General features: G+C 42.0%; 1 protein-coding gene across 1 annotated transcript in view; it reads left to right on the top strand.

Moving 5' to 3' along the window:
* RAG1 (recombination activating 1) overlaps window positions 1-12,322 on the top strand; it is a gene marked incomplete at both ends in the record, with an annotated part of 28,778 nt that extends 16,456 nt beyond the window's left edge. Inside the window, one exon of the mRNA XM_084775193.1 lies at window positions 9,186-12,322. Within this exon, the coding sequence (XP_084631319.1) occupies window positions 9,186-12,322 (3,137 nt within the window). The remainder of the gene's footprint in view (window positions 1-9,185) is intronic.
* Between the last annotated feature and the right edge of the window lie 7,220 nt (window positions 12,323-19,542).

Here is a 19,542-nt window from a genome sequence, read left to right on the forward strand (position 1 = left end):
TCACCCACCAATAGCAGAATAAAGAACTGTGAATGGTAACTGTGTTTAAACGCAACTTGCATCCTTCCTTCATGACAGCTACTTTTTATCTAAAATTGACAAAAGTAAAAATCAGTAGAATTCAGATGGTCCTTTAAACTATCTGTTATGATTAAATAAAACATTAGGGTTGCGTATAACTTCATTTGGCACATTTCCAGATTTTGGAACTACTAATACCTTGGGGGTCATCTTAGTCATATCTCACCCCCAAAGACAGCTTTGAGTATGACTTACAATTTTGTGCACGAAACAAAGGACTTTTCTACTTGTGGTATCCTGTCATCACTTAAAATGTTTTGAACTTTTCTGTTTCCTGATTTTTTTTAGGCTAAGGATGTTCCTCAAACATGAACGCTAGCTCTGAGAACATTAGAACAATTCTAACCTACAACACCCGTTGAACTCATTGTTACATGCTTGGCAGCTAAATTGGATATTGCTGGCTTTGGACGGGAGCGCCTGTCAACAGATTAGAAACTTAGTCTAGTAGAGATAGGTTTGTGTTGTGTCCATCACTTTCAGTCTCCAGCATCTCCAATGAAGATGCACTTCTCACATCTTTACCTGTTTGAGGAATGAGGAGTAGGCATTCGTGGGGGTGGTAGTCATCAGCAGTGAGATAACGAGGTTAGATTTTCATGTTGGACCCTTTACTTCGGTGGAACACTGACCTTAATTGGATGTGAGCTTTTGGGCAAATTACTTTGACCTTGTAAGCTTTTAGTGTTATTTCCTGGTTGGTAGGCGCTATGGGGATGGGGTGGGAGGATTCCTAGAGTGTCAAGCCACGGTGGAAAGGGTAGGTAGGTGGGGATATAGGTTGAGACAAAGGGAGAGAAGAGAATAGAACACACATTTCTTCTTAGCCGGTCCAGAAATTCAGTAATTGTTCTCATGGCTTGTTCCGATTTCTGAAGAGTGTGCCTATTTTTGACCACATGGTGGCGCTAGTCGTTTAGAAAACGGGTGGCCGCTCTCAGGAAACCAGCTGCGGCATTACTGAATGTGCTGAAAATGAGCTGCAGTTGACGTTTAGAGTAATTAATAACGCATTAGAAAATTTACTAACAGGGATAATCCACACTGAGTTAATTAGAAAGCAATTTTAAGGCAGAGGAAGTGGAGGAGAAATAAGTGAGTGGAGATGCTGCCCCTCTATGCCCGGTGCAGCGTGCAAATTAGTACATTCACCCAAGGCTCTAATTTAGCCATGGCCGATCAGGTTCTAATCCATCGCCAACTCAAGCTCCCTCTTGGCCCAAGTTAGTCAAAACGGTGTCGGGGTGGGTAGGGGACCTTTTCTTATTGTAGCGGAAATAATCTTGTCCTGGGTCCCTGGAGACTAGATTTGAAGTGCTCTCTCTACCGCGGATTCTTCTTCGCTGTGACAACGCCTGGAGGCACTTTGTCCCTCAGGGACTGTTTGATACTTTCAACATGCACCCTCAGGACCTGATAACCTCCAAGTCCTCCTTTAGTTTTTGGTTCTGGATGGTGTTGGGAGATGAGACTTTTGCTAGTTGGAGATGTATAGGTGCATACTTATGTATGTAATCACAATGCTCGCAAACAGCATCTGGTGGGCCATGATAAGAGTGGAAACGGTGGTGTTCACCTACTCAGACCCTGGCTGCAGGAGGAGATTCTGATTGGTATCAGCAACTAGAGCTCACTGCTGTCTGGGGTGAAATTGAATTTGAAAAGGTCTTTTTAAAGGGCCTTTGGGAAGTCACAGGGAATAAGTGCGGGCCGAGTTGTTAAGGAGGTTTTGAGACTTGGATGGACAGGCAGGCTGAAAGGAAGGACAACAGCAGGAAAGCATGCTTGGGGGAAGCCCAGAGAGCAAAGGCTCTGTGAGCACTCCCAGGGTTCTCCCTAGTTAATCACCCAGCTAAAGGACTCTGCTGCAGTCTGGGACTTGGCATTAATTGTCCCAGACTCTAGTTCACCCTTGTAGCTTGCTTTTTTTTTTGCCCCCTGCAAAGTTTGGCCAACACCTTGTCAGCATGCTCCTTTTTTTTTTTTTAATTTGCTTGCAACAACAGACTCGTGGGTGATTCTGACTTGCAGTTTTCTGATGAAAGTCAAGGATTGCTCCAGGTGGGCTTCTTTTATTGAACTGATTAGAAAGGAGAGTGAGCAGAAGTTTAGTCTCCAGGCACAAAGGCCAGAGTCCTTTTCCTTAGCCTGACTTTCCGTGTAACACAAAAGAGGTCTCACTTCACAGTAGGAGACAAATACCAGCAATAGGATTGCAGTGTGGGTGGGAAGGCTCCGGAGAGGCTGTTGCGTAAAATGGGGGAAGAACATAGAAATATTAGTGCTCTTGACCTTGAAGAATTTGGTATGAACAAGTCTAAATTTTTGTAGGACCGAACAATTTTAAGGCTACTTTTGTACATACTCACTACTTTAATAATTCATTAGAATTAACTTTTGTGATACTTCTGGATTTTTTTTTTTGTTTAAAAAAGTGATATAGAACTGATAAAAGTAAGCAACACAGAAATGTTTGAGAGACAGCTAGATAGATAGAGATGTGGATAGATAGATAAATAGATAGATAATAGTACATTGTTAATAATTGGGTCGGACCCTCTTGTTCTTATCCTAAACAGTTTGATATTTTCTTGTTGGGTCAAAGTTTTCTAAGGAAAGCGAAAATGGATTATACTTAGGAATATCTGAGTCCAGTAAAATAATCAAGCTCTGTTTTGGAGCCAAGTGGTGACTAACCAACTCTACTTGTCATGGACTTTTGATGCAAAGCCCAGGGGAATCCAGGACAAGCAAGAATGGTTCAGCCACCTTAGTATCGTTTGATTTCCAGTGTGCACATAGAACTGAAGTCAGATTTTGGAGTATTTGGGCTTGCTGGTTTGCTCCAGTTCTGTGAAATATTTTTTTTTATTCTTTTCTTCAAGATAAAGCATGAACTTTTGACTTTTTCTTTTCCTTTCTGTGACCCTGTAGGATGAATAGAAGAGGTACTTGCCCCTATGGAAATCATCCCATGGACCTTCTCTCCTGTCTCAAGTACGTGAATTGAGGTCCTGAGATCAATCCCCAGAATGCATGTGTAAAATCTAGGTGCAGTGGTGCATTTTCAATAATCCAAGAACTGGAGAGAACAAATAAGGTGGTGATCAGTGGAGCAAGACACCCAATGATGTTGACATCTGGTCTCTACATGCGCAGTGCATACAGGTGCACCTGCACCTGCACATGTGGTCATACACAAACATGTATACATATCAGGCACACATACACGCAGAGACACACAGAGAGAAAGAGACAGGGAGAGAGACATGGAGAAAGACAGGAGACAGACAGAGGCAGACGGAGACACAGGGACAAAGCTTCACGATTGCAACCCACCTTCAACATCTAGGTGGCTAGGTGACCATGAGACACTTTTTCTCTTGCTTGAAATCTTTCTCTAGAGATAATATGATTGAGTGCATATGATTGTTGTGAGAGTTAAGTATGGAGGAAACACTCAGAGACCTGGCCCATTGCTCTAAGAGTGCCAACCCTAGGTTGTAGGTGACCAGACTTAAATTTATAGTGTTTAAGTCCAAGGCTTCAGTCATTTGTATCCAGGTCTCTTGTCCTCAAGATTATAGTCATGCTTAAATGTAGTTTTCTTTAAAGGTTTATTAAGTTTCATGACAAAGACTTGGCCAGGTGGAAGTGTTCTGGGGGCTTTGAATCTCTTTGTTAATATTTAAGAGGCATTTATTAGAAATGGGCACCATTCCAGGAATTTTCCTATAGGGGCTCTCACTGCTAGCCTGTTGACTCTTCAATGCAGAGCTTGAGGCATGGCACTTTAGAGTCCAGGCAGGAACCAGAGCTTAGAGTAACAAGAACATTTCCACCCCAGGCATTCTCAGACAGGGAACTGGCAGCTAGCCCTCCAGCACACACCCTGATGGTTTCTACATTCAGGTCCCCCAAGGACGCTTCCTGAAGAGCCAGGTGCCAGCTGGGCTGGGGAGCTGCTGGCCTGTGATTGGCTCCCATCATCTGTGGTTAGCCGTCTATGGTGGGGGGAGGGTGGGGGAAGGACATCAGGGACTGATAAAAAGTGCAGCATTATGTACTAAGGGACAAGAGAGCGCACGGAGGGACCAGACAGCACATGTTGCTCTCTCTGTGGCATTGACTATAAACGACTCAAGTGCAGACAACCTAGCACTCTGGCCAGGAGGCCTGTGGAGCAAGGTAACTCTTGTAATTCTCATGCCTTGAGCCAAAATAACCATTATATTTTTGTGTTTCTAAGCAGAGCTATGAGAGATACTTTCCTTACAGGCAGCAAAGGGAGGCATGGGGAAAGCTGGAACTGATTTTGTTTTTGTTTGGAATGAGTGAAAAACAGAAAAAGGAATAAAAAGGCCAGGTTGAGAGACATGGCGGGCTTAGAGAGCAGATGGAACACATCTAAGCTGATGTAATGAATGCTATCGGCAGACGGGAGCTTACGGAGAGTGACTGTGAAGGAGGGATGAACTAACACACGCTTAGCTCAGGCAAGAAAAAATAAGCAGGAGCAAAGAGTTCCAGGCTGGGAGGAAATGTGCAATTCCCTAGGTTTCGCCAATGGGGCCTGACATTTCCTGAACTGAGAAGTTCAGTGTTTCTGAAAATGTGACCTGTATGCCGCTCCACAAGGACCATGGCAATGCTTATTTAAAAACGCAGTTTCCGGACTCCATCCTAAGCAAACAGGCAGCCCTCTCTGGGAGCTAACGATCTGTATGCTTTGGGAAACAGCCTCTGTATTGATTCTGACTCATTTATTTTGAGAATTGCCATGGAAGAGACCCTACTCTGAGGTTGTGTTCATGGGGTGTGTAGCAAAGGCTTGTAACTGTGCATTTCTTTCTAAAGTGCTTCAATGAGGGCTCCCCTGGTTATTCTGTAAATGCTAGAAGTGGTTTTGTGCTTGGTGTGTGGCAGATAATCGGGAGTTGTACCTGTGGAGAGATGAAAGGTGTAGGTAGAGTGATGTGACAAAGAGGGCTCGCACTTGGGTGCACAGACACCGTGTGCTTTGGGCTGGGGAGATAGCTTGGTCAGTGAAGTTCTTGCAAGCATGAAGACCCAAGTGGGATCCCCAAACCTTTGGAAAGAACAGTTGGGTGTAAAATTCCGTTCGTGGAATCTCAGCATCAGGCAGAAAGATACAGATAGGTTTCTGGCCAGTCAGTGATGAGGTAGCTCTGAGCAGGAGAAGTCGAGGCAAGCAGGGGATGCATGTGCTGCAGTCAGGGCAGACAGAGAAATGAGTTGCTGTTGCGTTTTCCAGACAGCCAAGGTCACTAACAGTTGCTCGCTGCATGGCATAGCTTTGCCTCGTCCGGACCACCCGAGGCTGGTTTCAGAGCCCATGGCCTATGAGAGGAGGGACGTTGCAGCCGTGGTGGCAGCTGATAGCAATGCTGAGGTGATAGTGCTGAGGTGATGGTGCGGATAGTGCTGAGCCAGCGTTAAGCCCTCTGTCTTTAGACTCTGAAGTGTCTGCTCTCAGAACTTTTGCTAGAGGAGAAAACAATGAACATTTGAAGGGTTTCAAATCACGAACAAAAGATTACTCTTCCATGGTTCTAGCTTCATGTGGGTTAGATGTTAGTTCCCTGAGACATGTTTACAAAAAACAAACAAACAAACAAACAAAAAGGATAATGATGCTGGTCAGATTTAAGACTTAGGCAGGTCTTAAACTTTTTTTTTTTGGAGAACAATTAAAAAGAAAGAATATAAGACATATCATGGACACTTACAAATCTAGTCTTTAAAAAAGTTTTATTTGAGCTGAATTGATCATAAAACTAAAACAACAACAACAACAACAAAAAAAACCCAACACATGGTGTGTGGAAACTTCGAACAAACAAACAAAAAAATGAAATGAATAGTCCCTTACCTTAGTTATAGCTATTTTCTAGTGATTAAGTACTGTTAAGATTTTAGTGCTCAAGTTTCTAGAATTCTTCTATTTTTTTACACGTGCAAAATACAAATGTGTATGTTAGATAGGATCCTGCTGTATTTGGCACTGTTGTTTCTGTGTTACCTTTTTTGCACATGGACATGTTTTCTTTACTTATGTACATAGAAATCTCAATATGTGTAGTGTATATGCAATATAGCTTATATTCTATATCTGGACTACAATTTACAATAATGCCCATTTGGCACTTATCTCTATTATTTTTTGTTTTTCGAAGTAGCTAACAACTTTTCAGATAAATCTCTTTCAGGCTTTATATACTTGTGGAGGTGTCTCTATAGAGCAACTATAGAGTATTTCCCCCAAAGGAAATCTATTGCACCAAAGACCATGCATCTTAACGTTTAAAAGGCTTTACTAAGATGCCACCAGACATCTTATGCTCATTTACATTTAACCTCCTCTCAAGGGTGTATGAAAGCATCTCAATTTCTTCATGCTTTCTTTAAAACTAAGTGGCTAGAGAGATGGCTCAGAGGTTAGGAGCATTGGCCACTCTTCTAAAGGTCCTGAGTTCCATTCCCAGCAACTATGTGGTGGTTCACAACCATCTATAATGTGATCTGATACCCTCTTTTGACACTCAGGTGAAACACTGTATACATAATAAATAAATAAATAACAAAAACCTAAGTGGTATTAATAGTTTTAATCTTTAATACTGGAGCGATTACAAGGAGTCACTAAACAGATTTTTTTTTTTTAAAGTTCTACATTCTCCCGACCTCATAAGACAAGCCACCCCCACAGAAACTCCCCCTTGGTATCTTTGTACATATTCCCTTAAAACATATTACATGCTTTCCAACCTCCATTTCACTTCAAAAATTTGGGTAAACTTTTGTTATTTGAGTTGTGAAACAATCTAATAAACACATTTGATTTGACTGGCTGTGGCTAATAACTACATCATCCCTCAGAAAGGCTTCAACAGATGTGTTTGGTGGATCTGGCCTTGGTGTTTCAGGCCAGTGGGAGTCAGGGGAAGTTGACTAAATGAATGTGAAAGGTCAGTGTTTAATGTGGTGAAAATGGCATTTGGCTCAAGCCAAAGGCAAGGAAAACAGAGAGTGGCCTCACATTTGTTACAAGAAAGAATGAGGAAACATAATTGATCAGAAAGCATCTTTGGGGGCCTTTTCTTGGTTGCACTTGAAATACCTCTGGGGTTCTTGAGACCTTTGAAGTGCTTTTAGAGTTGCCTAGCTCCCGTAGTCGTGAATGTGAAACAGCCAGACTGTATTTTCCTATCAATCAAGTCTTAGAAATTTGCCTTTAATTTTAGTTAAAAAAAATAAAAATAAAATCTCGGATGTGTAACACTCATATAGAGGGAAAGATACGTTAATTTAAAGGGAAGAATTCAAAAGCAGTGTTGCTCTCAGGAGCCAGGACTAGCTCTAGCCTCCATCTCTTCTTCCCTGATGGCCAACTCCCACACCTGTCAAAGTGTGTTCATTTGAGGGATTGCCTTCCTGGCTGCCTCCATCTCTTCTTCCCTGATGGCCAACTCCCACACCTGTCAAAGTGTGTTCATTTGAGGGATTGCCTTCCTGGCTACGTGGCTTTAACTCACTGAGTTGGTTAATCTGCTGGGCAGTGTGGGGGGCGTGGGATGGGTTTCTAATCATAAGTTGTAGGTTAAAAGAGTTACCATGACAACACATCTGGGAGGCATGGATGGGATGGGATATTATCAACTAAGCAGTGGTAGGAAGTTCGGTGTAATCGATGTGTGGCGAGTACGCAGATGGCATTGTTTGCGTTTCTTCTACTCATGGTTGATATTTATATGACAACTGGCATATAATTTTATTTATTATTGTTGTTTTACTATTATTATTACTTGAGACAGGGTCTCATTATGTAGCCCTGGACCTCTCTAGGGCCCACCAGGCTGGTCTCAAACTTGTATTGTTCCTTCTGTTCCTGACTCTTTGGCACCAGTATAACAGGCATGGACCATCATGCTTATTTGCAATTTAAAAAATTATTTCTTAGTCCAGGCATGGTGGTGCATGCTTTTAATCCCAGCACTAAGGAGGCAGAGACAGGTGGATCACTGTGAGTTCGAGGCCAGCCTGGTCTACAAAGTGAGTCTAGAACAGCCAAGGCTACACAGAGAAACCCTGTCTCGAAAAACAAACAAACAAAAAAATATTTCTTTACTTTTTGAGATTATAGTGCAACTACATCATTTCCATCATCCGTAATAGTTTTAACCAGAAGAAAATTGTTCTTCATAGCTCTTCATATTACAAGCTGTAGTGCTAGTGACCTTTGACCTGTAGTGACTTTCAGCATGACCTGTGTGAGTTTTGTTGGAAACTACGTGAAGTTTACATCTCAAAAGTCCTTCAGTCCTCTTAGCGTGCTCATGATCTGGTTTGTTGCAGGTTTAAAGAGCTTTGTGGTTTTCTTTCTAATGTATACTCAGCCTCTTAATTTACAGCAGCATTCGCTAATTAAAATTGTAAGCATAATTACTATCCATGATACTTATTATTAGTTTGCATCCATAAAGCTCCAAATTCACTTCATCCTTTCAAGTAGTGAGTAATTAGTTTCTTTGGGTTTGTAGCTTTATCATCTCTTTATGACCCGCTCAGAAGAAATAAACAACCAATCTCCCGGAAGAATGCTTTAAAAACCTAGAAATATATTGTCCAGTTAGTTTAATGAGGCTAATACAATGTGGAAAATATTACTTTTCTCTGGTTTAGTATCCAGTTTATCATCACATTTGCTCACAAACAACTCCTGAGCACCTAATAGGTACCAGGGACATTGGGAGATGAAATCAATCACCCAAAGACTGTCTTCAAAGATGCTGAAGTTTTTGTGGGAAGGGAATTAAATTTCACATATATGTAGAATTTAAAATCATGCAAATATGCTGTATAAGTGGCCCCCAAATAATGTTGGGAAATGGATTGGCTGTTCTTGGCTGCACTGTCAGCACCCAACACAACATATTAAAATAGGAGCTTTAATAAATATCTTTCGGAAAGAATTAATGGATGAAAGCTTAAGTGTGTCAATCTCAATTATTTCCATGTCACAGCAATATGATATTGATGTTTTTCTTAACTTGACTTTTTTTCTCTCTCTCTACTTCTTCCAGGTAGCTCAGCCAACATGGCTGTCTCCTTGCCAACTACCCTGAGACTTAGTTCTGCACCGGATGAAATTCAGCACCCACACATGAAATTTTCCGAGTGGAAATTTAAGCTGTTCAGGGTGAGATCCTTCGAGAAGGCCCCTGAAGAAGCACAGAAGGAGAAGGCTTCCTCAGAGGGAAAGCCTTGTCTAGAGCGGTCTCCCGTAGCTCTGGATGAGCCTGTGGGTCAGGACCCAGTTCTGACTCAGGGAGCACTGAAACCCCATCCTAAATTTTCAAAGAAATTCCACGCCGATGGGAAATCAAATGACAAAGCAATTCACCAGGCCAGGCTTAGACATTTCTGCCGCATCTGTGGGAATCCTTTCAAGAGCAATGGGCACAACCGGAGATATCCAGTCCATGGGCCCGTGGATGCTAAAACCCAAAGCCTTTTCCGAAAGAAGGAAAAAAGAGTCACTTCCTGGCCAGACCTCATTGCCAGGGTGTTCCGGATTGATGTAAAGGCGGATGTCGACTCGATCCACCCCACTGAATTCTGCCATAACTGTTGGCTCATCATGCACAAAAAGTTCAGCAGTGCCCACTGTCAGGTCTACTTTCCAAGGTATGTGACCGTGGAGTGGCACCCCCACACGCCATCCTGTGATATCTGCCTCACCGCCCATCGGGGACTCAAGAGGAAGCGGCATCAACCCAACGCGCAACTCAGCAAGAAATTAAAAACCGTGTTCAACCACCCGAGACGGGACCGTCGCAAGAGAGCTCAGGCTAGGGTCAGCAGCAAGGAAGCCATGAAGACGATCTCCAACTGCAGCAAGATTCATCTCAGTACCAAGCTTCTTGCAGTGGACTTCCCAGCACACTTCGTGAAATCCATCTCCTGCCAGATATGTGAACACATTCTGGCTGACCCGGTGGAGACCAGCTGTAAGCACCTATTTTGCAGGATCTGCATTCTCCGATGCCTCAAAGTCATGGGCAGCTATTGTCCCTCTTGCCGATATCCGTGCTTCCCTCCCGACCTGGAGAGTCCAGTGAAATCCTTTCTGAGCATCTTGAATTCTCTGGTGGTGAAATGTCCTGCAGAAGAGTGCAATGAAGAAGTGAGTCTGGAAAAATACAACCACCATGTCTCAAGCCACAGAGAAGCTAAAGAGACGTTGGTGCATATTAATAAAGGGGGCCGGCCTCGCCAGCATCTCCTGTCACTGACGCGAAGGGCTCAGAAACATCGGCTGAGGGAGCTCAAGGTTCAAGTCAAAGAATTTGCTGACAAAGAAGAAGGTGGTGATGTGAAGTCTGTGTGCCTGACGTTGTTCCTGCTGGCACTGAGGGCGAGGAACGAGCACAGACAAGCTGACGAGCTGGAGGCCATCATGCAGGGCCGGGGCTCTGGTCTGCAACCAGCTGTTTGCTTGGCTATCCGTGTCAACACCTTCCTCAGCTGTAGCCAGTACCATAAGATGTATAGGACTGTGAAAGCCATCAGCGGGAGGCAGATTTTTCAGCCTCTGCACGCTCTTCGGAGTGCTGAGAAAGTCCTTCTGCCGGGCTACCATCCCTTTGAGTGGCAGCCCCCTCTGAAGAACGTGTCCTCCAGAACTGATGTTGGAATCATTGATGGGCTGTCTGGCCTTGCCTCCTCCGTGGATGAATACCCCGTGGATACTATTGCAAAGAGGTTCCGCTATGACTCTGCTTTGGTGTCGGCTTTGATGGACATGGAAGAAGACATCTTGGAAGGCATGAGATCCCAAGAGCTTGAGGACTATCTGAATGGCCCCTTCACAGTAGTGGTCAAAGAGTCTTGTGATGGAATGGGGGACGTGAGTGAGAAGCATGGGAGTGGGCCCGCAGTTCCCGAAAAGGCGGTTCGTTTCTCCTTCACCGTCATGAGAATTACGATAGAGCACGGCTCACAGAGCGTGAAGGTGTTTGAGGAGCCCAAGCCTAATTCCGAACTGTGCTGCAAGCCGTTGTGTCTTATGCTGGCCGATGAGTCCGACCACGAGACCCTGACTGCTATCCTAAGCCCTCTCATTGCTGAGAGGGAAGCCATGAAGAGCAGTGAACTAATGCTGGAGATGGGAGGCATCCTCAGGACTTTCAAGTTCATCTTCAGGGGCACTGGATATGATGAAAAACTTGTCCGGGAAGTCGAAGGCTTGGAGGCGTCTGGCTCAGTCTACATCTGTACACTTTGTGATGCCACTCGCCTGGAAGCCTCTCAAAATCTTGTCTTCCACTCCATCACCAGAAGCCATGCTGAGAATCTGGAGCGCTATGAGGTCTGGCGATCCAATCCTTACCACGAGTCAGTGGAAGAACTTCGGGACCGGGTGAAAGGGGTCTCTGCCAAGCCTTTCATCGAGACGGTCCCTTCCATAGATGCGCTGCACTGTGACATTGGCAATGCCGCCGAATTCTATAAGATTTTCCAGCTGGAGATAGGGGAAGTGTATAAAAATCCCAATGCCTCTAAAGAGGAAAGGAAGAGATGGCAGGCCACCCTGGACAAACATCTCCGGAAAAGGATGAACCTAAAACCAATCATGAGGATGAATGGTAACTTTGCCCGGAAGCTTATGACCCAAGAGACTGTAGATGCAGTTTGTGAATTAATTCCTTCTGAGGAGAGGCACGAAGCTCTCAGGGAGCTGATGGACCTTTACCTGAAAATGAAACCCGTGTGGCGTTCATCATGCCCTGCCAAAGAGTGCCCAGAGTCCCTCTGCCAGTACAGTTTTAACTCACAGCGTTTTGCTGAGCTCCTCTCTACCAAATTTAAATATAGATATGAGGGCAAAATCACTAATTATTTTCATAAAACCTTGGCACATGTCCCTGAAATTATTGAGAGGGATGGCTCTATTGGGGCATGGGCAAGTGAGGGAAATGAATCTGGTAACAAACTGTTTAGGCGCTTCCGGAAGATGAATGCCAGGCAGTCCAAGTGCTATGAGATGGAAGATGTCCTGAAACACCACTGGCTATATACTTCGAAATATCTCCAGAAGTTTATGAATGCTCATAATGCGTTAAAAAGCTCTGGGTTTACCATGAACGAGAAGGAAACTTTAGGGGACCCTTTGGGCATTGAAGACTCTGTGGAAAGTCAAGATTCAATGGAGTTTTAAATAGGACCAGCATATAGAAGCTGGTGTCTGCAAATGTGTTTTTCTTTGGTCTGCAGTGAGGTCTTCTCCTAGCACCCTCTACATCATTGTGTGTTTGGGTCTTACTACCGGAGGGGTAGCAGGTTGGAGTGAGAGGCCAGAGGTGCTGTCAGGCATGGGTAGTCGATGAGATCATTGCCTGAGCTGTTTAGTGAGTCCAGAAGAGCAACAGGAGAAATCAGTTATTTGAAAGCTCAATAACTCAGAACAGTGGTAACTGCAGGAGACCAGGGATGCACAGAGGTATGTGTGTGCATGCCACTGTGTGTCATGAAAATCAAAGCCAGGGCTGTCAAAGAACAGCCAAGCATGCTAGGAAAGAAATTTTTCTTGGGCATGTCTTTTTTTTTTTCTCACCTCAATTTGTTATATTTTGCATTGAGATATAATGCAGTTTTTTTCTCATTTCATATTTTGTAGGACTATTTTGTAAATTTCACATGTGTTGATTTATTCTACAAGATTCAAAAGAGCCTTTTAGGTTTCCCTAACAACACTGTACATTTGTAGGACATGATGACCTTTACCAAGGGCTCTCACTGCATTTTCCTGTGTGGTACATTTATGCAGAAATAAATTACATCAAGACGGGTTTCAGAAAATCAGCCTTTTCTAGGTTTAAAAAGGGCACTGATAATGTCACCTTCAGTGTCAAGGAGGTCATTCAGCGTCATAAATTTTTCAATACTGAAGTGAAATAATGCACCTGTTAGCTACAGCTACCTATTAAATCTGATAAGCTCATGTTTGCTTAGCTGTCTGTAACCAACTCTGCTTGTTTATTTGTACTTTTTAATTAAGAGCAATTTATATTCTCCCATGCCTTTCCATATAATCTCAAGGTCATAGATTTTTAAAAGCCATATTTCTTTAAGGCCTAAAAACAAATGTAATGCCTTGCTGAGAATGTCAGCCAGATTTTCTCTGTATGAAACGTGGGTCACTCTGAATAAGACCAGGCTTCACAGAGGCCCCTCTTTCTGCAATGTGTTAGTCTTTTGATTGTGATCAGTTGAGTTTAGTGTGTCCAGATTTTAGTAGCTGGACAGTGCTCACCTTTTTTATTTGTTTAGATGGGGTCTACTCGTAATAGAGTAGAGGAATGAGCATTTATATATTGTTCATTTATATTTGATCGTTTTTGGATTTTTTTGCATACTTTTGTTTTTCTCACCACTGCTCTGTGGAGGGGAAGGGGAGAACACTGAACAGAGGTTTAGTAATTTTCCTGAAGTTACAGGATAACTAATACCTAATTTTGAATTTGAACCCAAGCCTTTTGTCTCTTAATTCAGTGTTCCTCATACTATGTTTATGTTGTTTGTATAATAACATCACAGTTTAATTAAGACCCAAAACTAACCACTACACTTTATCTTTTAGGATGGAATTTAAAGGCAGGCATCTATTTGTCTTGGGCCTTTGGATAGGAGAAAATTGGGCCAAACCTCTAAGGCACCCATAAGGCCTCCAGTGGTTACAGTTACTTGGAAAGTGTTTGTGTCCTTAGGAACTCAGCATTTGCCAGGCACCAACAATTTAAGAGCAGGCCTGGGATTTTATATGCGAGTGAGTCCTAATGATATGTTTGTGTTAATTAGTTTTCTTTCTTCCTTTGATTTTATTGGTTGTAATTGTCAGTCTTCATACACAGTATATCAAAGAGCTTTGTAATTTAGTTGTCAAGTGTGCAAGAGTGACATTATCCTAAGTGGCACACATTTGGTGCATATGCAGGGATTGAATTTGCTGTCTTCTATTGAAAGATGCAACATTCTCCTTTGCTTTCTGTCTTTCTGTGTGGAGCATATTGAAGACGTTCATAATTTAGTTGTCAAAAACATACACACCCTTAAGTATTATTTTTAAAACTCTCTTTGTTTTTTGTTTGGAAACTAACAGGCTTTCAAACCACCCATCCTTTCATCCGATTTAATCCTTACAGATGTCTGTGCACTAATAAACAGCTAAATTTCCACCATCATCCTGCTCCCTGGAGCATGCTGGCACTGTGTGGTAGATGTTTCCCCCCCCCATTCACTCCGTTAGTCAGCTGGCAACACTGTAAATACTGCAGATATTAAATTCCCCGTGCTAGCATTGTAGGACAATTTCAGAACCATTTGACTCAGGGCATGATTTATAGCACAGCCTTCCCCCGGCTCTCTTAATCAGATCATATTCTGATAAACCCCAAGAACACCTGGCCCCAGGATTTCTGCATGTAGAGTGCTGCCGATGGCTATTTGTTTCCCTCATTGTTGAGATTGCAATATCCTAGACCCTGGCCTAATACTCTACATTTATTTTTAACATTGCAAATGCAGGCACATACTCTGGGGAAATTCAAAGGAATGAATGGAAGATTTTTTTTTTTTTTAAAGCACAGAGCAGGGCTGGTGAAGTGCAATGCATTTTTTTTTTTCTGCCCTGAAACCTGGTTCTACAGGTCTTTCTGCCAGCCTTCTGCAGTGCACTGCAGGGACCAGTGATGGTAGCTGATGAAAATTGATGAATGGTCGGTGTGAGGTGAAGAACTGTCTTGGGATTAATGAACATACACACAGATGCCAGAGCAGCAGGGGGATGATGTCTTTCTCGTGCAGGTGGACTGGAATGTAATTTTGTCTCAATTTGTTTTCACAAAATAGGCATGGAAATAAAGATTTTTGGGCGGTGGGGTAGGGTAGGTTTGAAAGTAGGTATTTCATATGATTTCACGCAGATTTCAAATTCTACACAGTTAGGAGGCAGGCAGATTGTAGAAATAAGCCAGGGTCATGCACGTGCTAGTCAAACATTGCTTCTGAAGTATAGCTCTAGATTTCTTTGAACATGTTTAAAGACAACATCTCACTATTTGCCTAGGCTGACCTTGAATTTGGGACCCTCCCTCCCCAGCCTCTGGGTAACTGGCATGACAGGTGTGTGCCAGCCAGACTAGTTTTGCAAGTGGTGTTTGATTACATGTGTGTATGCCTTTAGATATTATATGACAGTTGTTCTATTTTTTCTATGATAAGATATTTTAAGTCAAAATTGATACTTTGTGGCCATTTCTCTTTATTTTTTGTTCTTTAAGTATCTAATTAGTTTTGCGAGATTTTTTTGGGATTGTATTTTACTATTTTTTTAAACATATAATGATACATTTTGTTTAATGGCTTCTACAAGTCTACTTTTCTCCCTTAAGAGAGGTTTCGACACCAGGATGCAATGTATTATTTGATTTGAGGACCCATAGTTCCATGTTAAATGTTTTCAAATGGAAGATAATGAATTCCAATACTTACTTGTATGTTAGCATTTTCCTCATTAGCATTACAATTATTATCCACAATTTTTGTGTTTAAGTATTTGGAATAAAAGTTTAATCTCTGAAAAATAACAGGTGTTGTGATTTATATTGGTGTTTTATTGTCACATATCAAGAATGTTGGCTGCCCATACTTAAAATTATCACCCTGCTTTGAAAGACATAAAATGTATTTGGTGATTCTAATACTTAGTTGTCAATTGGAGATCTAGAATCCTCAGAGAGACAGGCTTCCGTCCATACCTGTGGGAGTGTATTTCCACTAGGTCAAACAATAGGAGACCTCTCTCCGTACCTGTGGGAGTGTATTTCCACTGGGTCAACCAATGAAAAGAACTTCTCACTGTAAGTGGCATTATTCCCTATGTGGGATCCTGGACTGAGTGAAACGAGAGAAAGTGATCTGAGTAGCAACACTCATTGCTCTGTGCATCCTGCCCAGTAGTTTCATGTTCTTGTGCCTTGACTTCCTTGCCATGATGGATGCCTTTGTACATAATGTACAGTGAAATACTTTGGTTCTCGATAGTATAAATAGTAAGCTTATTTTTAAAAAATTCTTTTAATAATCTCTGGAACAATAGGCTTCTCTTTAGGAATATTTATAAACTCAAAACCCATGGTTAACATTTTGATTGCTAAGTTGTCCATGACATACGGACATTATGGCAAAACCAGCCAAATCCCAGGCTCTTTGGGCAGTGCTAACAATGACAACAGTAAGACAGGCATGGTGGGAAGTGTTTCTAGTCCCAACTCTTTAGAGGCTGAGGCAGAAGAGCTTTGAATTCAAGGGCAACTACTGAGACCATGTCACACAAGACCAAATCAAGCCAACTAAACAGACACAGACACAAAACCAAATCAAAACCATATGCTACCACATGCTATCCTTTTGAACTGGGTACTTCTGTGACTTCAATCTTTATATGAGGTCAGGGAAGTATATCTTAGCCGGAATCATATCTTTACAATCTACTCTGTCTAGATCATCTGCAAACGACTCTTTTCTTTGCTTAACTGTACACTTCCATGTTCCCTCTCAGTGTGGACTGGGATTCAGTCCAGGTCTTTTCATAGCTACACCAGTTCTTAAAATACTGTACTTACAGGCACGTTGCTTTTTCTCCAAGATGTGGTTGCTCTTACACTAATTATTATCTCCATGCCTTTCTCCAGGAAACTAGGATCATTCCAGAACATGGATGGTATCAAGTTAAGCCCCAGCAATGTCTCTGGACCTGACTTTTTGAATAATGGAATATTAAGCCTGCTTTTGAGACTATAGTATCTCCTTACTTAAAAGTAAGGCCTAATGAAGTTTACATTCATCATGCTTTCATGTCTAAGTACTTCAGATTTTATTTTATTTATTTGAAGGTTTATACATGAGAACACTGTATGTGCATAATTTTCAACCCCACTCCCTCCTTCAACTTCTGTATTTTCCAACTGCCCCTCTCAAATGTGTAAATTCTTGTATATTTATTTCTTATGCATTTAAAAATCTTTTTACACACACATTTATATTATTACACACACACACACACAAACTACATACAGCAAGAAGAACCATGAGGCAATGAGGAAATTATATAAATGGTACACTCATAGTGTTTTGGCTATTTGTATTTGGCAACCTTGAACAAAGCATCTTTCTCATCTTGGTGAGTCTAAAATTCTGAATGTAAATCAATATCTATCATATTTCTTTTCTATCAACCTAAAAACATCCATCTAGACCTAAAAACATCCTAACTCCTAAACAACTAAGATTAATTGTAAAACTAAACTACCTGCTCTTCAATTCCATCAGAGACTTAAGAAGGATAAATTTAATTTCCTGAGTAAACAGGAAGTGCAGGTTAGCAGCTTCCAAAGTGAAAAATGACAGCGACAATTTGCTGCCTGAACAGTCACCCATAACTTTTTATAACGTTGGAGCATCATCTTCAGCCTTCTGGCCTAGTATATACGACAGACATATTTTATGCATTTTTGTGTGCCTTTTAGTTTATTTAGCCTACCTTTGAATACTTGCCATAGATTTTAAAAGATTGCCAATAATATTAGAAGACAGTTCACATGGTCAGGAGAGCACAAAGGAAACAAAAAAAAAAAATGTAGCCTTGATGAGAGAATAGTTCCCAGAGAGAGCAGATTCTTTTTTCTTCTTTGTTCCCTATATTCTTCTCTCATCTATCACATGTGACTATATTTTTGTTTGATTATGTGTGCGTATACATGTACGTAATGTACACATACACACAAACTAATGAGTACAGTTGGTGTTTTCCTTATTTGCACGGGGCTAGGGATGATTATATAGGATGGAGGTCTCATCTCTGGAGCAAATACAAGAATATCAACTCCCCCCCCCCATCACCACCATCAACATCAGCACCTGAAAACAAAACAAAGCAGAAGTGCCTCTCCCTTCCTCAGCAGCCCCCGGGTGCCTGTAGTTCATCGGAGGGGGAAAGAAGACTTTGAGATTTTCTTCCATCCATGTTACATGTTGATTGGTGTTTTTTTTTTTTTTTTTTTGCGGGACTTAAGTGGGCAGCCAGATGATGGAGAGTTTATGGGAGCAAAATCCCCATCCTTTGCAGAAGAACCTATAATATAGCAGTTGCTCTGGTTCACAGGCTCTTACAATCTTCCCATCTCTTTTTTTTTTTTTCTGAGATTTTCCCTGAGATTTAGGTTTCAGGATTGTGTTATAGTTGTCACATTTTGGAGGCTAGTTGCCCCATGGTCACTCAATTTCTGCATTTTGACCAGTTGAGGATATCACCAACAGTTTTTGTTTGCTGCAAAAAAGAACCTTTCATTGAGAGGTGTGAACTGCAATGATCTATGGGTATAAGATGGGCATTTGGAAGGTATTAGCAAGCCGTATTGCTTTAGTAATATGGCAATAGTAGGCCCTTCTCTAGGCTCACCAACACCTCTAAGCACGGGCTCTTGGCCAGGCTTCCAGTATCATGTAGGAGTCTCTACCAACTGAGTGGGCTTTAGGTCAGATTAGACAACTCTTCTTTTTCCCCAAGTTCCACTATTGCACAGGTGGGGTCTCTTACTGGTTCTGTCCTTGTGGTTCCAGAAGTATCCAGTTATGTAAGATTGTTGATAAATTTTCTCCTGTGGCAGCTCCTCAGCCTCTATTTTTAGTAGTTATGGGCCGGTTCTTCTAAGCACCCAATGTATGATTGGTACGGAGATATAGTGTCAAGAAGCATAGTTTTAGTTCATAAGGAACTAGATATCAAGTCAACAATAAGACTGACAATTGCTCCATATCACTCTCTAGTTGGCATGGAGGAGGAAAAAAATGTTAATTGCAATGACAATACATAAGTATACAGTATAATGTGATAGTGGGATTTAAACTAGAGAGTCAGAAAAGCACCCGGGAAGGAAGAACATTTAAGTGGAGACTGAGTGAGAGGGATGAGGCTAGGCCAGTTCCCTACAGTACACTGGGAAGAGGCTGAGGTAGGAAAGCACTCAGAGTATCTGGGAATTTAAGAAACATAAATCAGAAGTCATAGACTAGGCAGATGGGGCTGGACTACTGGAGAGTCAGGCAGAAGAGTCAGGCACACCTTGTGTGAAAAAAAAAACCAAACAAACAAACAAATAGAAAACCATGGAAGAGTTTGAGGTGAATACGTGATGCAGTCTAAACCATGATGGAGTGAGGCACAAGGCACAACTCAGAAAGAGTTCAGGTCAAGTGACTCTGTTCAGGCATGAGAAAGGTTATGTGTGCACATGTAAGGGAACCAGAGGCAAGTTTAACCATCCTTTTTCCGCTTCAATGCTACATTGTCTACAAATCAATGTCTCTCTATCTCGGACA

The sequence above is a fragment of the Acomys minous genome (genome assembly GCF_964271855.1).
Source record: "Acomys minous genome assembly, chromosome: 3".
NCBI classification, from domain to species: Eukaryota; Metazoa; Chordata; class Mammalia; order Rodentia; family Muridae; genus Acomys; species Acomys minous.